Source organism: Rousettus aegyptiacus, unplaced genomic scaffold (assembly GCF_014176215.1).
Source record: "Rousettus aegyptiacus isolate mRouAeg1 unplaced genomic scaffold, mRouAeg1.p scaffold_m13_p_5, whole genome shotgun sequence".
NCBI lineage: Eukaryota > Metazoa > Chordata > Mammalia > Chiroptera > Pteropodidae > Rousettus > Rousettus aegyptiacus.
The window spans coordinates 116,488,285-116,513,639 of NW_023416308.1; the positions used below are offsets into that span (position 1 = coordinate 116,488,285).

Here is a 25,355-nt window from a genome sequence, read left to right on the forward strand (position 1 = left end):
AGCAGGAAGGAACTAGACACGGACACCGGCAGCCGTTCCGCCCCTGGCCTGGCCCTTCCTGCTGAGTCTCCTTAGACTTTCCCTGAGTCAATAAGCCATCGACTGTTGACCCGGGCCCTGTCTTCCCTACTCCCCTTTCCTGCCCCCTCCCCATACCTCTGTGGGTTGCCATCTCCCCACGCCCTCAGCTCAGGGGCCCTGCTTCTTCTATCACCTGTACAGCATCCCCCCAACCCCCACCTGGCGTGTAGTGCAGGCTGCGTGGCCACACCCCAAGAGCCCTTCTCTAGGAGGCAGGATGTAGCTGCCCTGGGCCAGCACGGTCCCCATTGCTTCACTGATCTGGGTGATGGGCATCAAACCTGGCAGTGCTGTAGGGAGGCCCTCCCTGTCCTGTGGGGCCAGAGGGAAGAGGTCATTCAGGCCCGACCATGGGCCTCATCCCACCAAAGGACAGGGATGGCAATTCAGCTTTCTGGGCTCCCAACCCCCAGACTCAAAAAGGCAGAGATTGAAAGTCTGGCCCACCCACCCACCCACTTGTCAGATATCTCCCTTCTCCTCCTCTGGAGCTTCGTGTGGGTGGTCCTTGCAGACAAGGTGGACTATGTTGTGCATCTGGAAGCACCCCACAAAGAAGGGCAGGTAGAAAAACATGGGGTTCAGTTTTCCAGGAGTTCAGACTACTGGATAAAAGGCTGGGAAAAGGGTTGGGCTCTGATGTGTCTGCTTCTCCACCTGTGGGGCTCGAGGTAGGAGATGCATTTGAAGAATTCTGAAAAAATGAATAGTAATTTATGTTTCGCTTATTCTGTGTCAGGCACTGTTCTAAATGCTTTATAATATATTAACTTACTCAATTCTCATGAGTAGGTTATTTCCATTCTCAGATAAGAAAACCGAGGTACAAAGATTATGTGACTTGTCCAAGGTCATAGGATTGTAAACCACAGAGCTGGGATTTGAACTCAGTCTGGCTCCAAGGTCTGGACCACTATACCAGGCCAGGATCTAAAGTTTCCATATTTCAAAGTCCATCTTTCTGGAACAGGCTATTTCTACTTTTGGTTTTATGCAGACACACCCAGCATTGTGCTAAATGAGAATCATATGCATTTCTTACAATGTTATAAGATAGTAATTACTTTTATCCAGCTTCACAGAAGACAAGAATTAGGTTTGGACAGGGTAAATTCTGAGTTGGGATTCAGACCTAGATTCAGGGGTCCAAGGCTCTGGGACCCACTGATCCCGGGCAATCCCCGCTCCCCCCACTCCCTCCCCCCACCTCTCGCCCCTACCTCAGTCTGAGTGAAACAAGGGAGTCAAATCGAACGTGAAGCTCCTTGTAGTTGGGGCCACCTAGGACCTCCCTCGCCTCCTCCCCCAAGCTTTCGACCTCTACATTCTGGCCGCACCTGAAGCCCCGTGCACATCCTTCACCCGCTTCTCTCTTGCTCTGCACCCTAACCCAGTCTATGCTTATGCAGAGATGTGCACATCGAATGAGAAAACCCAGATTGCAGCTGAGGACTTGTTGCTCCGAGGGCCCAAAAAACAACTGGGCTTCCAACAGACTGCTTCCCACCATCCGCCTCGTTCCGCAGTCAAAAAGGGAACCCGCTTTCCAGCAAAGCGGAACCAGCAAGGATGTTGCTGATGTGACGCCCCCTCCCAGAGCCTTGGCCCGCCCAGGACCGAGCCTGCGCCTGCGCAGACCGCGGGGGCGTGGCGAGGAGGACTGGGCGTGGCCTCGGCGGAAGGCGTGAGGCTGCACGGGGCAGTGACGCAAAGCGCCCCTAGTGGCGGGTGTGTTCGCGACCTCTGTAGCCTCCGGATTCGATTTCCACGGTTACGGAGGCGCGAGGCAGAGTCCCAAGTAAATCTCCATAGAACTGAAACGTGAAACCTGAGGTACTCATGGCTGTAGGTCTCTGGGGAATGGGGAAACGGGGCCTGACCCCGTGGTCATGGGAGGACGGGCCGACCCCTCGCTTTCCCTTCCAGGGGGCTCTGGTCAGCTCTGTTCCACGATTCCCCTAGGATATTGTCCCTTCCACAAGCGACCTTCAGCCCCACGAACTGCCCAGGGCTCCCACACCCCTCCCCCTGCTTCTCCCAGCTGCCGACCTCACTCTTCTCTGTCCTCAAGTTGCCGACATGCAGCTGTTTGTCCGTGCCCGGGAGCTGCACACTCTTGAAGTGACCGGCCTCGAGACAGTTGCCCAGATCAAGGTAAAGATAATAGTGTATCCCTGAGTGTCCTCAGCCCATCCGCCCTTTACCTGTCCTGTGGCTTCTTCACAGATCGCTCTTGACTCTCCCTTTCCCCCCTAGGCCCATGTAGCCTCCCTGGAGGGCCTCACTCCTGAAGATAACGTGGTGCTTCTGGCAGGTTCTCCCCTACAGGATGAAGCCACCTTGGGTCAGTGTGGGGTAGAAGCCCTGACGACCCTGGAGATGGTTGGCCGCATGCTAGGAGGTGAGTGGGATTACAGAGGCCCCAAACTGGTACTATTCATGATCTTTAGACTTAGTTTATTTGCCTGTCACAGTGTCTCACATTTTTTAATTTCATTTACAATATCTGAAAGTCAGCCTATTTTGTGTTAAATTCAATGTCTGGCTTTACTTTAAACGTGGAGGAAATCTGGTAACAATGGGCCTTTGTTCCCACGTACCAACAATCTGCCACAGCTGAGTAGCAGCTGCTCTCTGGAAGGCTCTACAGTTTGTTACAGTCCCCACTGCTTCCTGTTGCTCCTCAAAACCAATGTCAGTTACCATTTATTATCAGGTTTGAGCTATTGTTTGTCTTATAGTAAATAAAAGTAAATCTTTCTTTTTGTACCTATGTCTCTGTCAAAAGTGGGAAAACGAAAGATGGATCGAGAGCATCGCATGTTTCAAGAAAAGTGGGAGCAAGCATATTTCTTTGTGGAAGTAAAGAATAGCCCTATGTGTTTAATATGTAACCAAACTTTGTCCGTGTCAAAGGAATACAACTTAAGACGCCATTATGAAACAAACCATAGTAAGAATTTTGACTGGTATACAGAAAAGATGCGTGATGAAAAACTTAATGAACTAAAGAAAGGCTTGACCTTTCTACAACATTTATCACCCAATGCAAATAAAATAAGTGATGCTGCTGTGAAATGCAGTTATGTAATAAGTGAAAAAATCGCCCGGGCATCAAAACCTTTTACAGATGGTGAGTTTATAAAAGACTGTCTGTTGAGTGCAGCAGAAATTATGTGTCCTGACCAGAAACAAGCATTTTCAAACATAAGTCTAACTGGAAACACTGTTGCTCAGAGAGTCAAAGATATGGCTGAAAACTTACAGGACAAGTTGCGAGAAAAAGTGAAGTCATTTGTGACATTTTCTATTGCAGTTGATGAGAACACATATATAAATAATACGAGCCAGTTAATTATATTTATCCGTGGTGTTGATGAGAATTTTGACATCACTGAAGAACTTTTGGACATGGTACCCATGAGAGACTCAACATCTGAAAATGACTTATTTTTGTACGTTGAGAAAAGTCTCGAAAAGTTTAATGTTGACTGGTCAAAATTAGTAAGTGTGACCACTAATGGTGCTCCTGTAATGGTCTGTGATAACACTGGACTTGTTGCAAAACTTAAATCCAAGGTCAAAATGTTTTGTAAGGATGCAGAACTTAAATCCGTTCACTCCATTATTCACCAGGAATTATTTTGCACTAAAAAGTTAAAACTAGAACATGTCATGGATGTAGTGATAAGCGCAGTGAACTGGATACGCTCCCATGGCTCCAACCACAGACGATTCAGTGCTTTGCTTGAGGAACTGGATGCACAATACGGTAACCTCCTTTACTATACGAAAGTAAGGTGGCTTAGTCGTGGCATGGTACTGAAGAGATTTTTTGAATTGAGAAAAGAGATCGATTTGTTCATGTCATCTAAGGGCAAATCCTTTCCCCAACTCACCAGTGAAGATTGGATCAGAGACCTGGCTTTTTTGGTTGACATTACCACTCATTTAAACACTTTGAATATTTCTTTGCAAAGACGTTCACAAGTAGTTACACAGATGTATAACTCAATTTACTCTTTCCTAGCAAAACTGAGTCTTTGGGAAACTCATTTGGCAGTAAATAATCTGGCTCACTTTCCTACACTGAAATCAGTTTCCAGAAACGAAAATGATGGCGTAATCTACATCCCCAAAATTGTAGAATTGAAGATTGAATTCCAAAAAAGGTTCTTTGATTTCAAACATTATGAAAATGAACTCAGATTGTTTAGCTCACCTTTTTCCATTAACATAGAGAGAGTTTGTGAAGAATTACAAATGGAAGTTATTGAACTGCAGTGTAATACGATACTGAAAACTAAATATAATGACATTGGCATACCAGAATTCTACAAATACCTCAACAAGAGTTACCCTCGGTATAGAAACCATTGTGCAAAGATTCTGTCCATGTTCGGAAGCACCTATGTCTGTGAACAATTGTTTTCTGTTATGAAATTGAGTAAAACTAAATCTCGCTCCCAGTTAAAGGATACGAGATTCAATTCAGTTCTACACATTGCAACTCGAAATATGAGACCAGACATTGACAGCTTGGTGCAGAAGAAAAGGGGTCAAGTTTCTGGTTCCAAGTCAAAGGAGCAACATTATGAAAGAAGATTTTGATGATTAAAGATTATCTTTGAAATATCTGATGTTATGTGCTTGCACTGTGGTTCAATAAAAAGAAAAATATATATATATATATAGGTGTATTTTTTTCCCCTGGCATTTGATTTTTCATATACCTCACCCGTTTTATTTTTGTAACCTACTTGGCTATTCACAGTTCCTTATGTTTTTCTACTTGTCTCGAGCCAGGGAAAAACTGTCACCTGCTTCCCTGAGCAAAATGTGCCTGAGCTGTAGAATTTCTGTGGATGTTTGAGCCAGGCTGTACCAGTTATCAATTTCTTGCCTCTCAGCTCCAAATTCATCCTTCACAGTCTGCTCTCCAAAAATGGATCTGGGCCCTTTAAATAGTGTTCCTTTGACAGCAGGCCTAATGTTAAACTTTGTCAGTAGAGGCCACTGGAGACACATTGCAAAATAAAGGAGTCATTCTGCTGAGACACTGCCCCCTGAAGCTTTTCCTGGTGTCCTAGAGGACAGATTTCTAGCAAATTCTGACAGTGTGGCACTGCGGCAATTTCTCAGCTCTTCTGTAAGCCTGCCCTGTGCCCTATGCAGCAAGGCCCAGCTCCCGGCCTTGCAGCGGGGAGTCTCTTCCTGGACACCTACATCCCTCAGACCTGGGGGTCGTGGCTGCTCCTTAGACCTGCTGTTCCTTTAGAATTCTCCTTAATCCAGTTGTAGTTGATAATTCTTCGTGTTAAATCTTCCTTGTTCAAATTACTGTGTGGTTTCTCTCTCGTGTTTGGACCTTGACTGATACAGGCCCTGTTTTTCATTTGTCTTGGTAATCTGGACAACAGAGAGGGTCAGCAAGTCACCTAATGGAGAGCAGATATCCCTGGGAGCCGTAACACTTACTTGGGCATACAGAATGATATTATGTTTATAATAGCTGGTTTTAACTAATCATTGTTCTACCTCAACTTTAAGCTAACTTGATATCAGAAAAAAAAAATGTTTGGGTGAATTCAACAAATATTTGTCAAGAATGTACCACATGCAAGGCCATACTCCGAGTGCAAGCTAGTTCTCTGTCATTTGTTCATTCTATGACCTTGAGCTGGTGACATTGTCCCCTGAGCTTCACCTTCTTCGTGATGGCTCATTCGCAGGGCAGTCACGGGTCCTGGTTTAAGCTGGGAGCTCCAGTGAGCTATGGACGACCTCTCCAGCATGGCCATCTCAGAATCTGACGCAGCCAATGTCTCCCTCCTCCAAGAACATTGCCTTTGCTCTCCTGTCACCATGTTGGCGACTTTTTAAGCCTCCTTTGTTGTCTGTTTCACCTCCCAAATTATAAACGTTGAGCTGTTCAGGGGCCTGTCTTCTCTTTACCCTCCATCCTTCGGTACACATTTCTCTGGGTCTCCTGGCTTTCAATAATATTAGTAGCTTCTGACTCTCAGACTTTTACCTCCAGCCAGACCCCTCTTTCCTGACTCCAGAGTGGAGCTGCCAGTCATTCCTCAACATCTGCTCCTACTGCAGTCGATGGCAGCTCTTGTCATTCCTACTGCTCAGGCTAGAAAACTGGGAGCTATCGTTGGTTTCTTTCTTCCCCATAGGTGACTGCCATTGAAAGTTTACCACCGGGTTGTTTATTATTATTATTATTATTATTATTATTTTATTTTTATTTTATTTTATTAGGTGAGGCAACCCTTGGTTGACCTTACAGGTTATAAGGACCTTGTCATCTTACAATCCTTTATGTTTTTTATTTTTTATTTTTTATGCCTACAGCAGCCGGTCTTTCTAAGTAGTCTCCCATCCAAGAACTAATCAGGCCCGACCCTGCTTAGCTTCTGAGATCAGATGGGATTGGGATTGTAGACTACCACTGGGTTTAGAAACTGGAGTCCTTGGGGAGAGCCCATGCTGACACGATTGGGGCAGCCTCAACTCTGACAGTTCCCTAGACCACTAGATCACTTATTCAATGGGGACCAACTGTGCCACGGTCATTGGTGAGACTGTGCTGGGATCGGGCAGGTAGGCGGAGTACACCCCCCAAAGGGGAACCCTGAGGGCCTCTGAGCAGTAACATCAGCACTAAACAGACAACATGCACAAGTTGCAAGAACGTAGGTCCTCGAGTCCCTGCCTCAGCTCGCTGGTTTCTGCTTTACATGCATTTGTACCACGTGGGGTCTGATTTCCAAGGCCAGAGCCACTAGGAAACAACAAATTAGCATGGGCTTGCGGGGTCTTGCAGATGGGTGGTTGGCCATTTGACCCAAAAGAAGGAGACAGGGAAATTTAAGAGCAGAATTCAGAAGGCACAATTGTAGAGTCTATGCAGTGTAGGACAGGTGGCCTGGCACATCTCATCAGGTGGTGATGGTCAAATGCAGGGAAGCCACAGCCAGCCTGGGGACCCTCTGTCCGACCTGTTTCATAACTGTCACAGCCTCACCGTGTGACCTCCAGCAACTTACTGCACTCGTCCACAGTCTTTCAGTTTGTGAATTAGAAATATTAACCTCTGCCCCACCTAGTAATTTTTTTTAAATATGAAAAATGGGTTGTATAAATACACTTAAAATGCGATGTAAATGCAAGAGCTGTTATAAGATACTGAACAGGGTATAGTCTGAGAAAATGGAAAAGGCTAATGTATAGTGATCGCCTACTGCGTGCCAGGTGCTGGATGCTTACATGCTTTTCTTCACCCTCCCCACCAAACCATCGGTATAGTATTACTGGGTGTAATTTTAGTGATGAAAAAAACACAAAATACAGAGGAATTAACTAGCTTTCCAAAGTCACACTGCCAGAAAATGGCAGCCCTAGGTCTTCTCTAAAGACCAGCGGTGGCCTCCATCTTCCCTAAAATCAATAGGATTTTATATCCTTATATTAGTTTGTTAAAGTTGCCATAACAAAATGCCATAGACGGAGGGGCTTAAACAATAGAAATTCATTTTCTCAAAGCCAAGATAGGTTCTTCTGAGACCCCTCTCCTCGGCTGGCAGATGGTCGCCCTCCTGCTGCTTCTGTCTTTGGCCATCCCTGGGCATCTCTTCCTCTTCTTATAAGGACACTAGTCATGTTAGATTAGGACCCCACCCTAATGGCCTCATTTTAACTTAATCACCCCTTTAATGACCTTATCTCCAAATTTAATGACATTCTCAGGTACTGAGGGTTGATTCAACATAAGAATTTGGGGAGGGGGGAAATTCAGCCAATAAGAAGCCAATATATTAAAAAGATTAGTGCCCAACTAACAGACTCCTAAATATTTTATTCCTTTAAACAGTATGAATCCTTTACAGATGTATAATGTCATAGTTCTCGTTCTTCTGAACAATACAGTAACTTACTTTCCTTTCAATTTTATTTCACATTATTCTGACTCTTTGTTTTCAAATGTGCTCTTGAATTGCCTTTCCAACTGTTCTTTATCAGCCCTTGAAGCTTGTAGAGTTTTGAATAAAAGGGTATCCCCCCTTCCTCCATGGATGCCCAAATAATTTTTGGAGAGATGAGGAGAGATCTTGAGGGCACCCATTTTTAAAAGAAAACCTATAAAATCGATGCGTTAAAAAACGTTAAAAAGTCTGAATAACACTAAGTATAGTCATGGATGTGGAGCAACAAGAACCCTCATACCCTGCTGGTGAGATTGTAAAATGATACAACAGAGAACGATTTTGCAATTTCTTATAAAATTAAACATATATTTACCATATGACTCAGCAATTTTTCTTCTAGGTATTTACCTAAGAGAAATGAAAATATATATCCCCAGAAAGACTTGTCTAAGAATGTTCAGAGCAGTTTTATTCATATAACCACAAACTAGACATCCTAAATAGCCATCATAGATGAATGGATGCACAAATTGTTGTACATCCATACAATGGAATATACTCAGCAGTAAAAAGGGCAGAATTACTGACACATATAACAACATGAATGAATCTCAAAAATACCTTGAGAAAAAGAAGCCAGACACAAAAGACTTGCTTACATCTGTATGATTCCATTTATATAAAATTCTAGGAAGCCACAATAAATATAAAATAACAGCAGATCTGAGGTTGCCTGGCTGGGTGGTAGTGGGTGGGGCAATTGCAATGTCCTCTTATCTTGATGATGGTCATGGTTACTCTGGTCAAAATCCATTGAATTAAAATGGGTTTGTTTTATAATGTGCAAATTATATCTCAATAAAGTTGGTTTAAAAAAAACCGAGATAGGATATTTTCCAGCTTCTGTTGTTCATTCCCTTCATAGTAAATCTCTACATACAGACCTTAAGGAAATAACAAAAGCCCCGTTTCAAAATTTTCAAGCCCATGGCGTCATTACCACAACAATTTGACATAGTGTTCACAAAAACTAGAGCAATAGACTGAGAACAACGTGAGCCTAGAAGATCTTAGCATGTCAGTAAGGAAGGAAAAGTTGAAGGATAAACAGGGTCAAGTTGAAATAACGGAGGCCATGCTACGAAGGGCTTCTTCCACTGATCAAAGTGAGAATATTTGAGAATGAAAAGGAGACTGTTGGCCAACAGCAGATGACATCTAAAAAATCTGAAAAGTCATGAGTCCATTTTGAAATACAAAAAGAGAAAGTGTTAACATATCTTGAAAGAAGATGATTGCAATGGCGTGTATTCTTTAATCTTACTATTAACCCATATCAGTATTATGGATTCATTCATTGTGTGAACCTATAAATGAAATGAATGTAAATACATCAAATTTCTACTTTCAGTAAAAATGGGCAAAAGGGACAGAATTTATCACACCACCCCAAACAAGGAGAAAACAACCAGACAAAAATATAAGAGACAGGAGTTTTTAAGATATTGATCGGCACTGATGAACTGTGAAATGTGAAAGGCAGGGAAAAAAACCAAGGCGAGTCCTGGAATTCTCCCAGCCTACCGTCTGGAGAAAAGGTCCAAAACACAGCACAGTGAGGGAGCACCCAGGCAGAGGGAGCTGGGAGACCAAGGTAGCGAGAGCTCTCTGGGCGGAGAATCAGGAAGGGGAGAGACCTCTGAAGATCTGCAGAGGGTCTCCTCTGATCAATGCCTGAGTGTATGGAAATTACCCGAAGCCAGGGTAAGACCCACCAGAAGCGATGGGAGGAAGAATCCCCAGACTTGGATTTCATTAGCCAGAGTGAAAAGCAGCCCAAGAAAAAAGACGTTACATAAGAAGGAATAAAGATAGGGACAACAGCATATTTCTCGTTGGAAGCGATGCAAGAAAAGACGGTGTTCTGGGATACGATTTTGTAATTCCGAAGCGGTTTGTTCCTTTTGGATATTGCTTTTGAGCTTTTTTAGTTAACACCAGGGCAACATTTAATATATGGCTAATTTTGTTTTATGGCCTGTGCAAAATGCTTCCGAGTGTTCTACACGATCCCCTGTGATTTTTATAGTACCGGTAGGGGAAAAAACTGTCAACCTAGTACTCTCTGTACAGAAACAATATATTCCAAAAACAAAGGCAAAATAAGACCTTTTTAGACATACAAATGTTAAAGAATGCATCACCAGCAGACCCACACTACAATACATGTTAAAGGAAATTCTTCAGCCAGAGCGGAAATCACATAAGTTGGAAATGTAGGTAGACAAAAAGGACTAAATACCAGAAGTGGCAACTATGTGGATAGATATAAAATACTTTTTTCTTATTATTTAAAACTTTTTAGACAATATCAACTATTTAAGGGAAAACATGTACAGCAGGTTCCCGAATAACATCCTTTCATCATAGCGTTGATGAGAAAAAGAATCGATTCCTGGCGAGCGCCACCGTCCTCCTACGACCAGGACGCAGACCCGGTGGGGGAGGGCGTGCCCCGGGGCCCCACGGGAGGCCATGAAATATGTAAAGTCCCTCTAAGTGGAAACCAACTCCTGGCCACTCCTGGAGACTTTGTCTCCCAATGACATATGGGACCTGGGAACATGGGAAGAGCCCAGGGGAGCTCAGCAGGAAAATGGAAAGGCACTGGAGCCAGAGCCACTACGCAAATATGAGGCGCAGGAGACGGGGCGAGCCGCACGGAGGAGGAGAAGGCCCCCGTCGGGCACACACCGGGACGGAGGAGGAGAAGGCCCCCGGCGGGCACACACCGGGACGTACACGACACGCCCCCTCTTACAGAGCGTGGGACATGAGTCAGGGCCCTGCTGTCATCTTCGATTCGGGGCCGAGCTGGGCAGAGAAGCTGCTCGCCCTTCCCTCCTGCTTCAGCCCGTTTCCTGACCTCGCGGAACTTCGGCACCTGGCTTCCTGGCGCCTGTCTCCCTCCTAGGCCTCTGATCCCTTGACTGTCACATCCCCACTGCATTTCTTCTGTCCTGGTCTGACTGTTTTGCTTTGACCTTGACACAGGCCTTTCCCTTCCAGTTTAATGGGGGCCCAGTTTAATGATGGTCCGATGAATCTGGTATTTGGATAACCCCGAAATACCTCCAAGGAAACTCTCGTGAAGCCCTTCTCGTTGCATTTCATAGTATGAGTAAGTCACAGTAAACTGTCCATATTTTAATACTTGTTAAACCAGTTCATCAAGCATTTCCTGTTTATTATCTACAGTACAAACCAGTTTATTCCAGCCATGCGAAGACCAGTTTGAGAAGGAAGCCACACCAGAGGGAGGCAGAGCCTCAGCGGGAGGTGGGGTGGGGGTGGGGGGCAGCTCTGCCAGAGGCTGAGACCACCTCTGGGTTTTTTTGGTTACATAATACAGTAAATACTTTTTTTGCCTAGGTCATTTTGAGAAGGGCTGGTGGTTTCAGGTAAAACCTGAAGAGGTCTAGACCTTGACCTAGTGCACTCATGCTGTCATGCCTGGGCTGGGCGACTCTTGCAAGTAATAATGGGATCTGGGCCTGTCTTTTGAAGGTAAAAATAAAAGACCAGCCATAGACGCCACCTGACCCTGAGGGGACAGGAAATCTGAAATCTAGACCAACTATTTTTATTTCTTCACTGAGGTACCTAGAGCCAGGCCTGCTGTCTCTGAGCTGAGCCTCTGTTTCCCCCAGTTCTGGGGGTGCTAATGGGGCGAAGGTTCTGCCTTCCTCGCAGGAACAGGTGTCCCCCTGCCCACGCTGCGCTGCACCACACGCACCAGCTCCGTAGGGGGCAGTGTGAGCTCCTCGAGGGGCCTCCCTGGGTTAGAACGGGGATTTGTGACTAAAGACAAACATTCATTTGACCGCTGATGAGATGGGAGAGAGACCGAGGAGGCCCATCCACCTCCCCGCCAGATCCCACTGAATTCTGGTGGTGCCCGCAAGTTCTGGGGCTCCGTCTCTGGGTGGCGCCCCGCCTTGCCTGGGGGTCGTGGCACCAAGCATGTTTGCAGCTTCAGCATTCTGGAAAGCCCCATTCAGGGGTACAGACTGTTTCTCTTTGCAGCGAAGAGGGGCTCCTCCGTGGCCCCCACTCTGAGCGTCGCAGGAGGGTCACAGCCTGGACCCTTCCTGTTTCTTGGGGCTGGAACTGGAGCCACAGACGTGGCGATAGCCAGTGGCTGCTGGCCTAGCTTTTCATAAGGCTCAGGGCGGGACTCTGGCCTTGGGGCCTCTGCCCCGCCCAGCCCCACGCCTCGCTCTGTAGGCCTCGGGCTCACCCTCGGGCTCACCCGCACCCGGGTTCTGCCACGTAGAAAAGATCATCCCAGCTCTGGGCCAAGCGCCCCGCTTGGAATGCCCCGCTTGGAATGTCCCGCCCAACTTAGCCACCAACTCATCCTTCCGGGCCGAAAGTCCCACCCCCTGGCGGAAACCTCCCCCGCGCTGGCGACCGGCTGCCTGACGCACGTCCCCGGCGCACCTGGCGCCTCAGCGACAGCATCTTGCGGCCCACGCTGCGTCACAGCTATTTCTAAATGTGTTCAAATCCCTGACTCAACCCCAAAAGCAAGTTCCAGAAATATGCTTACAAAGATGGAGAAGAAGTCTGGAAAAACACAGCGCTGTTGCTGTGCATGTGCGCGTGTGTCTGTGTGTGTGTGTACCTTTTGCTTCATACATTTCATCGTTGTTTATAAAATCTATCAATATTACAGGTTTAAATATCACAACTTTGTGTTTCAAACATGTTATAAAATCTTTCATAACTTTCTACATAGAATCTCACATTTCTTAAATTTATTCTTAGGCTTGTGTTGCTCAGCTGGTCTCATGTCCCAAAATACATCTCCAAGCCAATTTTTGACCAAGAAAAGACAAGTTGTGAAAGAGTATCGCCAGTATAATACCTTTTATTAAAAAAAAAATAAATCCCCAACCACTGAAATGATTACATTTCTATATAGATACATGCATCAAATAGTATGTTTATATGTGTGTACATATATATACATATATGTATATTTAATATACAATACATGTATATATACATGTATAAATGAGTATATATTCTGCACACTGTTAATGTCTGTAATATATATTACTATATTATATATTGCAGAATAACAATAGTCAACTCTAGGACAGGGCTATGACGGGACGTAATGGTCCAAGGGACTTCAACTGTATTGTTTAAATTTTACAACAAGAAAGTATCCATGTCCTTGAGTATCTCTAAATAAATAATAATAAACAAAATCACAGGGTGGAGCCGAGAAGCCTGAAGCAGGCGAGGCAGTCTTTCAAGTGAGCCCATGAGACACACTCCTCCTACAATGAAGTTTAAGTGGCTCTGGCAGCTGAGTCCAATTGGACATCTCGATGTGACAGACTCCAAAAGTGTCACAGTATATAATTTTCAAAGCTGAAAGCATGACTCCCCTTAATATAGAGTGTGTCAAAGATTACGTAATGCCTTAAGAAAGGCGCCAGTGAGGTATGATAACTGCAGAGATGGAAGTATTTCAAGGCACCAAAAAAAAAAAGTGCCGGAATGAGATTTATGAGTTGCATGCAAAATCAATGACCTCCAGGGTAGGAAAATCATCTTTTCTATTTATATCGTATGAATCTACATGTCACCGAGTTGGAACTGGCAGTCATCCTTTTACTTTATTTTCAAATTTTGAATAATTTTTTAACAGAGGAGTGTTAACCCTTTCTCTGCATCTTCTCTGCTGATTCCAAGCTTTTCCAGTCACTGGTCTGAGCCGGGTGGAGAGTGGACTAACCACACTTGGCAGCACTGAGATCTGAGGAGGCACTCTGGGCCTAGTGCCACTGGTGTCCTTGTCTTGAGGGCTGAGCTGAGCCCCAGAGAGCAGAAATGAGTCAGCTATCTCCCCGAGGTAAGGGAGCCTTGCAGGACCCTTACACCCAAGTCTTCCAGGAGGCTACAGGGCTCAGCTGATCTAAGGACGTAAGAAACATCCAGACTTGTAGATAATTTTATTTATAAGAGTTTGTTTGAGCCAAACTCATGACATATGCTGGGGAGCAAAATCTCAAATGCTCAGGAGAACAACAGATTTGCAGCTTCTTTTATGCATTTGAGATGAAGGAGGGGAGTAAGGAAGATGGCAGAAAGCAAGGCAGGGATTCCTATTAAGGCAGGTTAACGATTCTGTGCTGTCTTGAGGGTGGTTGCAGTTTATTTCATAAGTGTGTTCATTTCTGTACATGCACAGAAACAATGGACAGAGATGGCTTAAGGCGAAGATAAGCCTTTTACTAAAACGCTATAGGCCTGAGGCATGGCTATCTGCCAGGAGCTGCCCAGTTAGGAATTTACGATCAGAACATCCTGTGAAGTTACTTTTCATAGAACCCCTTTTTTAATCCATAGGACAAATCGGAGTTCACCAGTATTGGGGAGGTTGGGGATGGTGAGTGAGATGAGCCAGGAGTGCCAAGAGGAGCTGATGTAACCAGAGAAGTCTGTGTTTATTCAAGAAGGCTGTGGGTGGGACAGGACCAAAGACTGATTTTTCTATAGCTTCCTGAAGGCGGATGATGTGGGACTCAAGGGAGGAGGTAGGGGGGACAGCGGAAAGAGAATGGGGAGAGGCCAAGCCTGGGGAGGCAGGAAGGGGGGAATGGAGAAGGCAGAATCAGCAGGAGTTGGTGTGAGGGAGTAGAGGACAAAGGGCAGAACTGAGCATCAGGCAGTGCCGTAGCCCCCAGCCCCGGAAAGACACACGGACCCCCTGAACTCAGTGAGTTATAGGAAACACACTCTTTATTCAGCCAGCTGGGTCTGCCAGGGGTATGCAGACCCCAAATGAAGCAGCCCCGAAATGTAGAGGTACAGGGTTTTTAAGCCCAAAATCCTATTCTTCATTCTGTCTAAACACAAAGGTCTATTTTTCTTCTATTCACACAGGTCGGGTGTGCAAGCGGGGGTACAGAAGCAGAAAGCTTATTGTTAGAATGTTCTGTTCCTATGGGCGACAGCCTATGTTCCCATGGGCCTAGCCAAGCAGTAATTTTTAGTATGAGTCAATTTTTCAGCCAACACATTCCCCACTGGCCTTAGCAGACAATCAAATCTTTGATTCTTCATGCAGAATTTGTTCATAGTCTCTATTTTGTAACACTAAAGGTCTATTAACTAATTTTTCATATATATGTAAACAAGAAATTAAGGAAACATGGGCCAAAAGCTAACAAGAGGAGGAGGATAATTAAAGATCCAGTTACAGCAGATAAAAGGATTGTTAGCCGTGGTGACCAATTGAACATCCTATGAAACCAGTTATTTGATTCCAGTCTCTGTCTTTTCCAGGCATCTAAATTTTTCTGTATTAGTAGTAAACTTTTAAAATTATTTTAGTGTTATTGGCATAGAAGTAATGGTTTTCACTTAGAGCCATACATAATCTATCTTGTTTTAAAAATAATAAATTTAAACCTCTTTTATTCTGAAGGACTATTTTTGTTAGTAAATTGACTTGAAGTTCTAGCCTGTTGAGTTCAGTTAAATTTAGGGGAGTTGCTACTCCGACATAATAAGGGGTTTTTGGGTTTAGACACAACCAGCAATCTTGTCCTATGTCTGGGGTGGTCCCATTTAAGACCTTGTGTATTGCCGTTAGCAAACTTATTAATGTTTCTTTTGGTTCTGGTTGTGGCTGGTCGAATGCCTGGGCTAAAGAGGAAAAAAGGAAGAAACAGAGCGTTATACTTATGTACGCTTGAGTCTTAGTCTTAAGGGCCTGTCTTTCTGAGCTGTCCACTTTCGTGTTGTCTTTACGTGGGAGTGACGAATCCATAATGGGACACTGTCTACTTTAACTGCAGTGGATGTCGTCAGGTAGATGGTGAAGTGTCCTTTCCATTTGGGTTCTAGTCCTTTGGAAGTGAACTTCTGGATCCACACAGAGTCCCCAGGCTGAAACTGGTGGGGAAGTCTGTCCCCCAGAGCCGAGTGGGCAGCACAAACCTGGGACCGAATTTCCTTCTGTACACTTTGAAGGGCCTGTAAAGACTTAAGTAAGACAAGGTTACGCGCTCTGCCTTTTTTTATCTTTTATTTTAGGTACTAAAGGTGGGGGTCTTTCAAAGAAAATTTTAAATGAGGTGAATCCATTAATGTATTGACTACACCTGGCTTGGAGAAGAGCAAAAGGAAGTTTTACCCAGGTCCCACCAGTTTTTAATTTTAACTTGACTAATGTCTCTTTTAGGGTCTGATTCATTTGTTCTACTTGGTCCAAACTCTGGGCCTGGTAGGCGCAGTGGAGTTTCCATTGTAAATTTAGGTAGTTAGCCAATTGTAATACCTTTGCTATGAAGGCTGGCCCGTCATCCAACCCTAAAGTTTCAGGGAGACCAAATCGAGGGAGGATTTTTCATAGTAGTTTTTTAGTAACCACTAAGGCAGTCTCATTCCTGGTAGGGAAGGTCTCTATCCATCCTGAAGAGGTATAAAAACAAGTAAATATTTGTAGCCCTCCACAGTCAGGGTTACCTCAGTTAAATCGACTTCCCAGTGGTCCCCCAGATAAGTTCCTTTTTCCCTATGCCTAGGTTCTTTTATCTTCCCCTTCTTTGGATTAACTTGGGCACAAGCCGGGCATCATGAGGCAATCTCCTCTGCAGTTCTTCTCCCTTCTGGAGCATCTTAGTCTGCCCTAGGTGTGTGGTCTCGTGTGGTTGGTGGAGGAGAGTCCTTTCAAGGTCCCGTGAGAGCCTGATTTTTTTTTTTCTGGGGTCGTCCACCACTCTTGTTGGTTTCTAGTGGCTCCTTTATTTTGAAAATATATATTTTCTTTCACTATATAGGTCAGAGATGGAGGCAGTTCTGGGTAAGGGACAACAGTTAGCAGATGTGGTGGGGGCCTCACTGGCCTTGTGGCCATTGGTCTTGCCTCTGCATTGGCTCCTCAGTTTCCCTCAGCCTCAGGACTATTCCCTTTTTGATGTCCTTTATAATGAACAATTGCCAGAGCCTTAGGCATCCATATATTTTTAAATAAGGCTAAGATCCCTTCTTTATTCTCCATGTCCTTTCCAGCTGAAGTCAGAAGCCCTCTTTCCTTGTAGATGGCTCCGGGTACATGTGCAGTGGCAAAGGCGTATCAGCTGTCACTGTATATTGTGACTGCTTTATCCTTTCCCCATCTTAGTGCCTCAGTGAGGGCGATGAGTTCTGCCTTTTGAGCAGAAGACCTGTGGGGAAGAGCTTGTGACCAGATGGTGCCAGTTAGAGTTACGACCCCTGCCCCGGCATAGCTCCTTCCTTCCTGCATGAAGTTGCTCCTGTCCCTGAACAGAACTTCATTGGCCTCAGGCAGAGGAGAGTCTTTGAGGTCTAGGATGGGGAATACACAGCATCAGTGAAATCTGTGTAGTCATGAACGGGGGTCTCGGGGTCTGGGTCTGGCAACAGATTGGCTGGGTTGATGACAGTAGCTTTGGATTTTAGTCATACGTTTGGGGTCATCCAGTGCTTTTTTGTTGTCAAACACCTCCTGGGCTATCTCAACAAATCGGGACAGGTTTATCCCTGCAAAACCTTTTAATTTTTTGTAATTTACACTGGATAGCAGGGGCTGCCTGAGTAGCAAAGGCTATATTAATTGTCTGCTGGTTCTCAGGAGCCTCAGGATCAATGTGAGTGTATACCCGGTACATTTCATTCAAGGCAGGATGCCTGGTGCTTGGAGCAACGAGGGCATCAGAAGCAGATGTGGACTTGCACACAAGGACACACTGCAGGGAGGGCGTACATGCCTGACCTATTCTGGGACTTCTTGCTCTAGGGACGAGGATGGGGCGGGGGTGGGGGGGATAGCTGATATCACCATGGTGGCCTTGGCTGAATTTGGGAGTTGGCTGTAGTTTGTAATTACTAACCTGATAGTAACTAATAATAACAAAGCCAGCTTTGTGAGAAAGAATAAAAAGCCATGGAGACCGGGGTGGGGGAAGCTAGCACTGCCGTTCTTCTCCTCCCCCTTATCCGTGTTAGTTAATGCATTTCCAGACCGACTCTTCTTCCTAACCGTCTCTGCAACAATTGGCCCCCAACGTGGGGCTCGAAGAAGAGGGTGCGGAACTACGCTGGAAACCGAAGGGCTAAGTCTGCTCACGGTAAGCAGGACGTTCGGCATAGCTTTTTAGCATAGCTTTTTTTGTTGTTTGTTTGTTTTTTAGCACATTTCCAGATTACACTGGAAACCGAAAGGGATAAGTTCGCTCACGAGTAAACGGTACTTTCGGCATAGTTTTGGCACGGGGAATTCTCAGTCTCAGGCTTTACAGCCTCTGCAGTCCAACTCTGAGGGCGCTGCAGCTGACTTGGCAATACGCCAAGGAGAACCTGACCCTGTTTATGAAAATCCTATAGAAATAGAGTCTGATAATGAGCGAGAGGAATCTACTGAGTCCTCATCTGAAGAAGAATGTGCAGGCCGCATTCCTCCCAGTAAAGAATCGTATCAGGTTCTTTCGGCCCAAGTAAAAGCAATAAATGAGAGATTGAAGCAACTGCAATTGGGGCCAACGAGAGGATATTTTCAAGAACCAAGAAAGCCCTCTGCGCCACCTGTAAATACTTTATTTGGGGCAGAGCCTTCAGCTGCTGGTCCTGTCTCATTTACTTTTCCCCTTTCACCTGATTTGACCAAGGAACTAATAGAGGAAGAGAGTAGTCGAGAAAATCTTTCTAGACAGACAGCTACTCCTCAGCTGATGGGGTTCCCTGTAGTGAGACAGGCGTTTCCCCTCAATGCTCAATTTCCTCAGGGGGGTATCAATGTGAATTATACTCCTTTGGAATATAAATTCCTAAGAATACTTAAAGAATCTATCGATCAATATGGTATGCAGTCCACTTATGTGACTGGTCTTTTAAACAGTATAGCCACAGAACAACAATTGTTAGTGTCAGATTGGGAAGCTCTTATAAAAACTGTTAGAACGAGGTGCTTATTTGCAAATGAAAACCTGGTGGAGAGAGGAAGCCTAACAGGTGGCTCATAGAAACGCTGCACGAAACCCTCCAGGGGCTACTCTTGAAGAGCTGACAGGTCCAGGAAACTTGACTACCCTTGAGCAGCAATGTCATTCGACTGAAGAGACCTTGTTACAAGTGGAATTAATAGTGTTAAGAGCTTGGTCTCCAGTCGAGCCACCTGGGAAGCATCCTCAGTCGTTCACTAAAATTATGCAGAGTCCTGGGGAGAGTTACACTGATTTTTTGTCTCGGCTACCTACAGCCATTGTCAGGGCAGTGACTCTTCCTGAAGTCCAAGAATTACTCTTAGAATCTCTAGCTTATAAAAATGCAAATGCAGAGTGTCAAAGGACTTTGAGGCCCCTGAAAGCCCAAGGAGCACCTTTGGAAGAATATATTAAAGCTTGTCAGGATGTTGCCTCTTTGACACATCAAGCTAATTTGTTAGCAGGAGCTTCACAGAAAGGGTTTCAGAGTTCTCAAATGAAATGTTACCAATGTGGAAAACTGGGGCACTTTCGAAAAAACTGCAGGAGAGAGAATAAGGGAAGAGAAAAAGTAGAGTATACAAAACCCCCTGGTAGGGGACAGGCTCCTACTGAACCCTGTAGGAGGTGCGGGAAAGGATTTCATTCAAAGAGACAGAAATGGAAACTGGTTGTTGGGAAACGGGAAGCCAGCCCCTTGCACCTGGGGCCCAGGGAAAACAATTTGGGGTTGCAGTCTCCCGTCAGCTCAGGTCTTCCCCATCAAATGATGCAGTCAGAATCCACCAGGCAGCGTGTTCGAGATCTAATTCATGCTACTGCAAAAGGCGCTGCCTTGGACATTCCTGCACCTCAGCGTTTTACTTTAATTCCTGACGGAGGGGTGTGCAAATTATCAACAAATATTTTTGGACCTTTGCCTGAAGGAACAGTGGGCTTAATAGTAGGACAAAGTAGCTATACTTCCAAAGGAATTTTTGTTCACACTGGAGTGATCGATGAAGATTATGACGGAGAGATAAGAGTTATGGTTAGTGTGAGCATGACCACCCAAATTGCACCAGGAGAAAGATTTGCTCAAATATTATTATTACCTTATGTTCAAGGGAAAGCTGCTCCAGTGAGAAGAACTGGAGGATTTGGGTTACAGGGAAACAGGTATTCTGGCAAATCGTGATTGGTGAACATTGGTAAAGATATCTATTAATGGTATAGAAATTGAAGGCTTGCTTAACACCAGAGCAGATGTTTCTATTATTTCTCTGCAATCTTGGCCATCTCAATAGTCATAATGTTAAGGGTGGAAAATTCTCCAGTAAACCAGCATTAAGGATTTACTCTGATTCTCTTAACCAGGGTGTGGTAATCTGCTCAAAGATATGCTAAGGGACAACTTCTGATTCTGTAATCTGCTTACTTGTTTTGATATTAACCAGGGTGTGGTAATCTGCTTACTTGGTAACCAGAGTGTGGTTCTAGGCATTTTAAGCGGCCTCTTTTGGAAGCTGGGAACTGATCTCTTCTAACCTTGTGCGGTAGAGAATTGGTCGCTGGCCGGCTAATAAAGGCTCACAATTCATCTCAATTGGCTCTGTGGGTCTTAGATTTGATTGAACCACAGCAAAACAGAAGTCAGAAAAATGGAAAATGTTAACAGATTTACAAAGAATTAATGCTGTCATTCAGCCTATGGGGATTTTGAAACCTGGGCTCCCTAACCCCGCATTAACTCCCCAAAATTGGTTTTAAAGGATTGTTTTTATATTATTCCTTCACAGCTTCAGGATAGAGAAAAGTTTGCATTTACAATTCCTACTCAAAACAATGCTCATATCAGTGGAAAGTATTACCCCAAGGCATGCTTAATAGTCCTACCATGTGCCAAGCATTTGTGAATATGCCTTTGCAAGAAGTGAGGGAAAAGTTCCCTCAGGGACTTGTGTATCACTACATGGATGATATTCTTTTTGGGCATGAAAAGAAAGAAATGTTAGAAAATATGTTTTCATTTGGAAAACCTGCTCTGGAAAAGTATGGGTTCGAGATAGCTCCTGAGAAAATACAAGATTCCGTTCCTTATTAATATTTAGGATATAAAATTTTGCAACAGAAAATTACTCCTCAAAAGATAGAAATTAGACGGGATGCTCTTAATACTTTTAATAATTTTCAAAAATGATTAGTAGATACTAATCGGCTCCGTCCTTCCCTCGGTATCCCCACATGTGCTTTAACTAATTTGTTCTCTATTTTAGAAGGGCCCATTGGAGAGTCCTCGGGGAACTAACGCCGCTGGCGGGAAAGGAAATCTAAATACTGTATTATTGAAAGACACTCCTGTCGTCACAAACTTGCGCTGCTCAGGTTTCATTATTGTGTGATGAAGGTTCTTTCTCTAACTTGATAATGATTTCCTTTTTCTTTTATTGGTTAAGTAGTCTAAAACTTAGGACATTTTAGCATGGTGTCAACAGTAAAAATAACATGATTTGGTATTGGAGATGAGAAAAGTAATGACTAAATTACAAATTTCAGTGCTTTTAAAGGTACCTTTCTGTTCCTGTTTCTGTTGGCCGGTCACCGGGGCTCCGTGGAGACTGGACGCAGTCATATCTCCCGGACCGTGGCCAGGCCGCGGGATGCCGCCTCCTGTGCCCTGTTGTCAAAGTCTGTTTATTGTCTTTGGTCTTGTCTAGGTTGTAGGTGGCAAATTTCTCTGGGTCCACCTACACCCCAGTAATCGTTCCTGTCTGAGTGTCTGTTTTGTGTTCTCTGCGCAAGCGATGGGGGGAAACCAGAGTTCACAGAAGACACCCTTGGGGTGTCTCCTGCGACATTTCAAAGAAGGATATGCTTATAAAACAAAAAGGGGGATTATGGAATACCCCAAGACAAAGGCTTAATAGAGCATTATAAACTTAAAATTTTTTAAATCAAGATGAAAAAGGCGGCACCGCGGCTCATCGGCACTGACTGAAACAGGCCAGGGAGCCTTTGCAGCAGCCAGTATACGACAAGGATCTGAAAGCGGACTGGGTGCCTGCGGAGGTACTGAAATGGGGCTGGAACCCCGATCCTGTCCGTGACTCGTCGAACCAGGCAGCAGTCCTGGCCCCACTCCGGCAATTGGCTCCCCGGTTGGGGGAGAAACCCAGAGGCCATTCATGGTCTGGGTCCCTTTCTCCACCAGCGATCTGTACAATTGGAAACCCCAGAACCCCTCATTCTCAGAGAAACCCCAGGGATTAACCTCTCTCCTAGAGACTATTTTCTTTACCCACCAGCCAACCTGAGACAACTGTCAGCTACTCCTCCAGGTCCTGTTTACCTCAGAGGAGCGGGAGCGGATCCCGAGGGAGGGTGCGAAAGCGGTATTAGAGCCCAACGGGCAGCCGTCCACCAATCCGGCCCGCGTCCAACATATCCTCCCGAACACATCATCCACCTTGGGACCCCAACGCCGACCAAGGTAAGGAGGCTCTCCAACGGTATCGCCAGCTTCTGCTCCAGGGCCTCCGGTCTGCCGCTAGATGATCCGCTAACTTATCCAAACTAAGGATGAGTCACTGGCGGCGTTCCTGAAACGACTCTTAGAGTCATGCCGGTTATATACCCCTATTTACCCGGAGGACCCTAATAATAGGAGGGCTGTGAATTTAGCCTTTGTCAGTCCGTCGGCCCCAGATATTAGAAAGAAACTGCAGAGGATGGAAGGGTTTGAAGGAAAGAACCTGTCTGAGCTGGTCGAGATAGCCCAACGAGTATTCAACAATAGGGATGAGGTAGATATAGCACAGATTAAGAAGATGTCCAAGGTCCTGCTTGCAACCACGCAAGAAGCCCAGCCATAGGGACCACCGGGAAAAGGCAGAGGCCGAGAACAGGCACCCAGGGCGAACAATGGACCCAGGAGAGTCAGGTTAGAGAAGGACCAATGTGCATATTGCAAGAAAAAGGGACATTGGAAGAATGAGTGCCCTAAAAAAAGGACAAGCCCCCCAAAAGAAGTCCCTCCTCATCGTTTTCGAGGACGCAGAACGAGGAGGTCAGGGCTCTTACATTATTAGCCCCCGGGAGCCCAGGGTAACTTTACAAGTCGGAGGCAAGCCTGTGAACTTTTTGGTGGACACAGGAGCTACCTACTTGTCCTACAAAGTGCCCAGGGCCCACTCTCAAAGGAAAAGACACTTCCAAGGGGCCACTGGACAAGAGAAATCTTACCCTTGGACCCAAGCCAGGATAACAGATCTGGGAAAAGGAACAATTACCCGTTCATTTCTAGTTATGCCAGAATGCCTGTACCCGCTGCTGGGTAAAGACTTGCTACAGAAGTTACAGGCCACAATTTCCTTTAAGGAGGGGCATACTGAACTGACTGTTGCGTCAGGCCCACCGGACCGGTGGATTTCCAACGCTCGGATCACCCAGTATCAGGTCATGCTTCTCAACCCACCTCACATACAGTTCCTGAAAACTGTCACACTACCTGACGAGGCCCACTGCAGTTAAAGTAGACGGCATCCCATCATGGATTCATCGTTCCCACGTGAAGGCAGCATGAGAGTGGACAGCTCAGGAAGACGGGCCCTTAAGACTAAGACTCAAGCGTACGTAAGTATAACGCTCTATTTCTTCCTTTTTTCCTCTTTAGCCCAGGCATTCAACCAGCCACAACCAGAACCAGAAGAAGCATTAATAACTTTGCTAACAACAATACACAAGGTCTTAAATGGGACCACCCCAGACATGGGACAGGATTACTGGTTGTGCCTAAATTCAAACCCCACTTACTATGTCGGGATAGGAACTCCCCTAAACTTAACTGACCATCATCAGCAGGCTAGAATTTCAAGTCGATTCACTAGCAGAAGTAGTCTTTCAGAATAGAAGAGGTTTAAATCTATTATTCTTAGAACAAGGTAGATTATGGATGGCCCTAGGTGAAACCTGTTGCTTCTTTGCTAATAACTCGAACGATTTGAGGAAGTTTACTACTAGTACAGAGAAATTTGGATGCCAGGGAAGGACAGAGACTGGAATCAAATAACTAGTTTTGTAGGATGTTCGGTTGGTCACCAGGGCTGACGGCCCTTTTGTCTGCTGTAGCTGGACGCTTGATCATCCTCCTCCTCTTGTTAACTTTTGGCCCGTGTTTCCTGAATTTCTTGTTTGCATGTATAGGGAAAGGAGTTAATTCTATTGGACTTTTAGTATTGCAGAGTAGAGGCTATGAGTGAATTCTGCACGAAGAATCAAAGATTTGATTGTCTGCTAAGGCCAGTGGGAAATGTGCTGGCTGGAAAATTACCGCTTGGCTATGTCCATGGGAACATAGGCTGTCACCCATAGGAACAGAACATTCTAACAATAAGCTTTCTGCTTCTGTACCCCCGCTTGCACACCCGACCTGTGGGTCGACTGGTAATGAATAGAAGAAAAGTAGGCCTTTGTATTTAGACAGAATGAAAAATGGGATTTTGGGCTTAAAAACCCTGTACCTCTACATTTCGGCGGTGCTTAATTTGGGGTCTGCATACCCCTGGCAGACCCAGCTGGCTGAATAAAGTGTGTGTTTCCTATAACTCACTGACTTCCGGTAGTGTGTCTTTCGTGGGCTGGCGACTACAACACTGAGAAGGGTCGTTGTCCCTGCCTGGGGTTTCATGGAGCTCTTTCCCTTTCTGCCTCAGTCAGGGTGGGGTCTTGGGTTTCCTGCTGAAGTGCCACCTCAGTCCCTAGACAAGGAAAAGAAAACACAAGCTCATTATTTAAATCATATATCTATTAATTTTTATTATTGAATCCCCTATTAAGTGACTAAAGGGAAACAGGCTTGGTTAATATTTCTTAAAGAGTAAAAAGAAAGACCTCTGGTTTAAAGTCCCCTCCCCCCTCAGACTCTAAGGGCCCTGCCTGGGTTAACACCATTTCTGCTGATGGCTGATGACCCTTATCAATACCCAGAGGATCTGAGTCTCCAGGGCAATTTTCATAATTTGAGAGAGAGGGCCTTTTTTCCAAAGAGGAAAGAAAACTAGGTTTACTAAAAAGATTAACCCTGCAAGAGATGTCCCATTTCATTTCCTGCTAAAAGATTAAGAATTTTACAAGTGCTGTCCCATCTCAGAACCAGACAGGGCTGGGATCTGAGTGAGTGGACAGTTCACTAGTCCGCCACAGAAATGAATATCAAGTGTCATTTGTCGGGGTGGACGGGAATGACCTGGGAGGAGCGAGGGGTGTGGTGCCTGGTGGCTCTGCCTCACCCCAGGGTGGGGCTGGGTGGGGTGTGGAACTGGGAACCAGGCCC

General features: G+C 45.3%; 2 protein-coding genes across 2 annotated transcripts; both read left to right on the top strand.

The window, feature by feature from the left end:
• The first annotated feature begins 525 nt into the window (after positions 1 to 525).
• Positions 526 to 2,636, top strand: LOC107497482 (ubiquitin-like protein FUBI). The gene is made up of 2 exons (XM_016119333.2): positions 526 to 2,235; positions 2,338 to 2,636. Exons 1-2 carry the CDS (start codon positions 2,161 to 2,163, stop codon positions 2,611 to 2,613), a joined length of 351 nt encoding a protein of 116 aa, XP_015974819.2. The 5' UTR covers positions 526 to 2,160; the 3' UTR covers positions 2,614 to 2,636.
• LOC107497481 (general transcription factor II-I repeat domain-containing protein 2-like) lies at positions 2,620 to 6,268 on the top strand. Its single transcript, XM_016119332.2, has one exon. The coding sequence runs from the start codon at positions 2,854 to 2,856 to the stop codon at positions 4,690 to 4,692; it is 1,839 nt and encodes a 612-aa protein (XP_015974818.2). The 5' UTR covers positions 2,620 to 2,853; the 3' UTR covers positions 4,693 to 6,268.
• Positions 6,269 to 25,355: the final 19,087 nt, after the last annotated feature.

What these genes read in the sequence shown, in the direction of transcription:
- LOC107497482 (XM_016119333.2), top strand. Translation starts at nt 2,161, where the DNA reads ATGCAGCTGTTTGTCCGTGCCCGGGAGCTGCACACTCTTGAAGTGACC. An exon ending in AGACAGTTGCCCAGATCAAG is followed by an intron (nt 2,236 to 2,337) that starts GTAAAGATAATA and finishes TTTCCCCCCTAG; the next exon opens with GCCCATGTAGCCTCCCTGGA.
- LOC107497481 (XM_016119332.2), top strand. Translation starts at nt 2,854, where the DNA reads ATGTCTCTGTCAAAAGTGGGAAAACGAAAGATGGATCGAGAGCATCGC.